The following is a 1492-nucleotide window of genomic DNA, read 5'->3' as shown; positions in this document are numbered from 1 at the left end:
AGGATGTTAAAATAAAGCAGAAATAAACCAGCAAAGAGTAAAATCGAGGCTGAAAGCAAGGCAGCTGCTCTGCAGAGGACCGAAGAGCCACAGCAGCCTTCCGAGAGGAGTCACGACAGCCAAAAAAGCACTACAGTCCCCCATTCACATCCCCTGGTTCTTGCATAAAGCCACAAAATAACGCCAGGCGGCCAAGTATCTGGAAGCACTTTGATTTTTTTGGTCTTTAAATCACCGGGATTTAAAGCCTCCTATGTATCAAGCCGACACCTCTCTCCCTATCTCCAACTGCAGGCTCTTCCGCCTTCCCGTAAGGAGCTCTGCAGAAAGCCAAGCCCCCTCCCTCCTCACACCTTCCCAGCTGCCGGGGAAGGCGTGAAACTTGCCATCCACAGACTCTGCTTTTACACTTCCCCAATTATCGGTCTCGCCGGCGCGAAGACGCCGAATTCATTAGGAGAGGCGGGACGGGTTCTGGCGACTCAGCCCCAGGAAGCGTGGAGACAACACGTGGACCAGATCTGCCCTACCTCCTCTCCCAACCGGACCGCTTCACCCCAATTTTATTGCCGCCCCCCCCCCTCCAGTTAACAATATCCCCAGAACCACAGCTATAATGGCTTCCCGTGGCCGTGAGCCACATCAACGCGAGGAGATCTCGTTTCTAAAGTCCCTTCCCTGCGTGGAGAGGGACGAGGCAGGGACTCAGGAGGGCAGGTTTCGCTGCCAAATTACTCCTCAAAACGTCCTGCCCATTTACTTGCGCCCTCTGGGACAACCGTGCCCAAGGATGCGATGGATTTTTACGGCTTTAGCGTACATTTTCTTCACCGCAGGCGTACCGGATTACATGGAGCCTATCAGCCACCAGCGAACAGCCTGGATAAAGAAAGAGACCGGGCGCATCGACCCCAATTCAGCGCCTCACCGAGACAGACACACGGCACGGGTATCAGCAGAGGCAGAGAGCTTTCACGTGCCGACGGAACTCCATCGTAGGCGTCCCCGTGGCTGCGCGCGAGGCGAGAGCGGTCAGCAGACGATCAGCGCCTTGATCACAAACAGGCAGAGCCTCGCCCCGATCTCAGCGGGACGAACCCCCGGTTCTTAAAATGCTTTATTGGTAAATGGGCGATCGCTGCTTTACATAGAAAAAAAAAAAATCCTGTTAAAAGTACCTTGAAAAATCTTCAAGGCCGAGATAAACGGAAGGAGGAGGGGAAAAGTAACCAAAAAGAACACTAGAAAAAGAAACGGGGGAAAAGATGGGGAGAGGGAAAGATAGAGGGGGGAGCTGCGGCAGGGATGGCCCCAACTGCCCCTCTTGGGTGCGGGTATGTTAGCCCAAGGGGAAATGAAAGTCTGAGGACAGAGAGGGAAGGATCCCCAGCAGGGAGGGGGTTTTGCCACTACCTCATTTAGGGCAGGGGGCCCCTCAAGGGGCCACGCGGCGGCACCCCGGGGGGCCTCTGTGCAGGCCGGGGGGGGAGGG

At 55.5% G+C, this 1492-nt stretch overlaps 1 protein-coding gene across 1 annotated transcript in view; it reads right to left on the bottom strand.

Moving 5' to 3' along the window:
* Positions 1-1058: 1058 nt before the first annotated feature.
* SF3B4 (splicing factor 3b subunit 4) overlaps positions 1059-1492 on the bottom strand; it is a gene marked incomplete at its 5' end in the record, with an annotated part of 4194 nt that continues 3760 nt past the window's right edge. The window contains one exon of the mRNA XM_019472026.1: positions 1059-1486. Coding sequence (XP_019327571.1) covers positions 1419-1486 — 68 coding nt within the window. The remainder of the gene's footprint in view (positions 1487-1492) is intronic.

Source organism: Aptenodytes forsteri, unplaced genomic scaffold, assembly GCF_000699145.1.
Source record: "Aptenodytes forsteri isolate BGI_AS27 unplaced genomic scaffold, ASM69914v1 Scaffold419, whole genome shotgun sequence".
Taxonomy (NCBI): Eukaryota; Metazoa; Chordata; class Aves; order Sphenisciformes; family Spheniscidae; genus Aptenodytes; species Aptenodytes forsteri.
The sequence above is the reverse complement of the archived record's forward strand: the minus strand, read 5'-3'. Positions and strand labels throughout refer to the sequence as shown.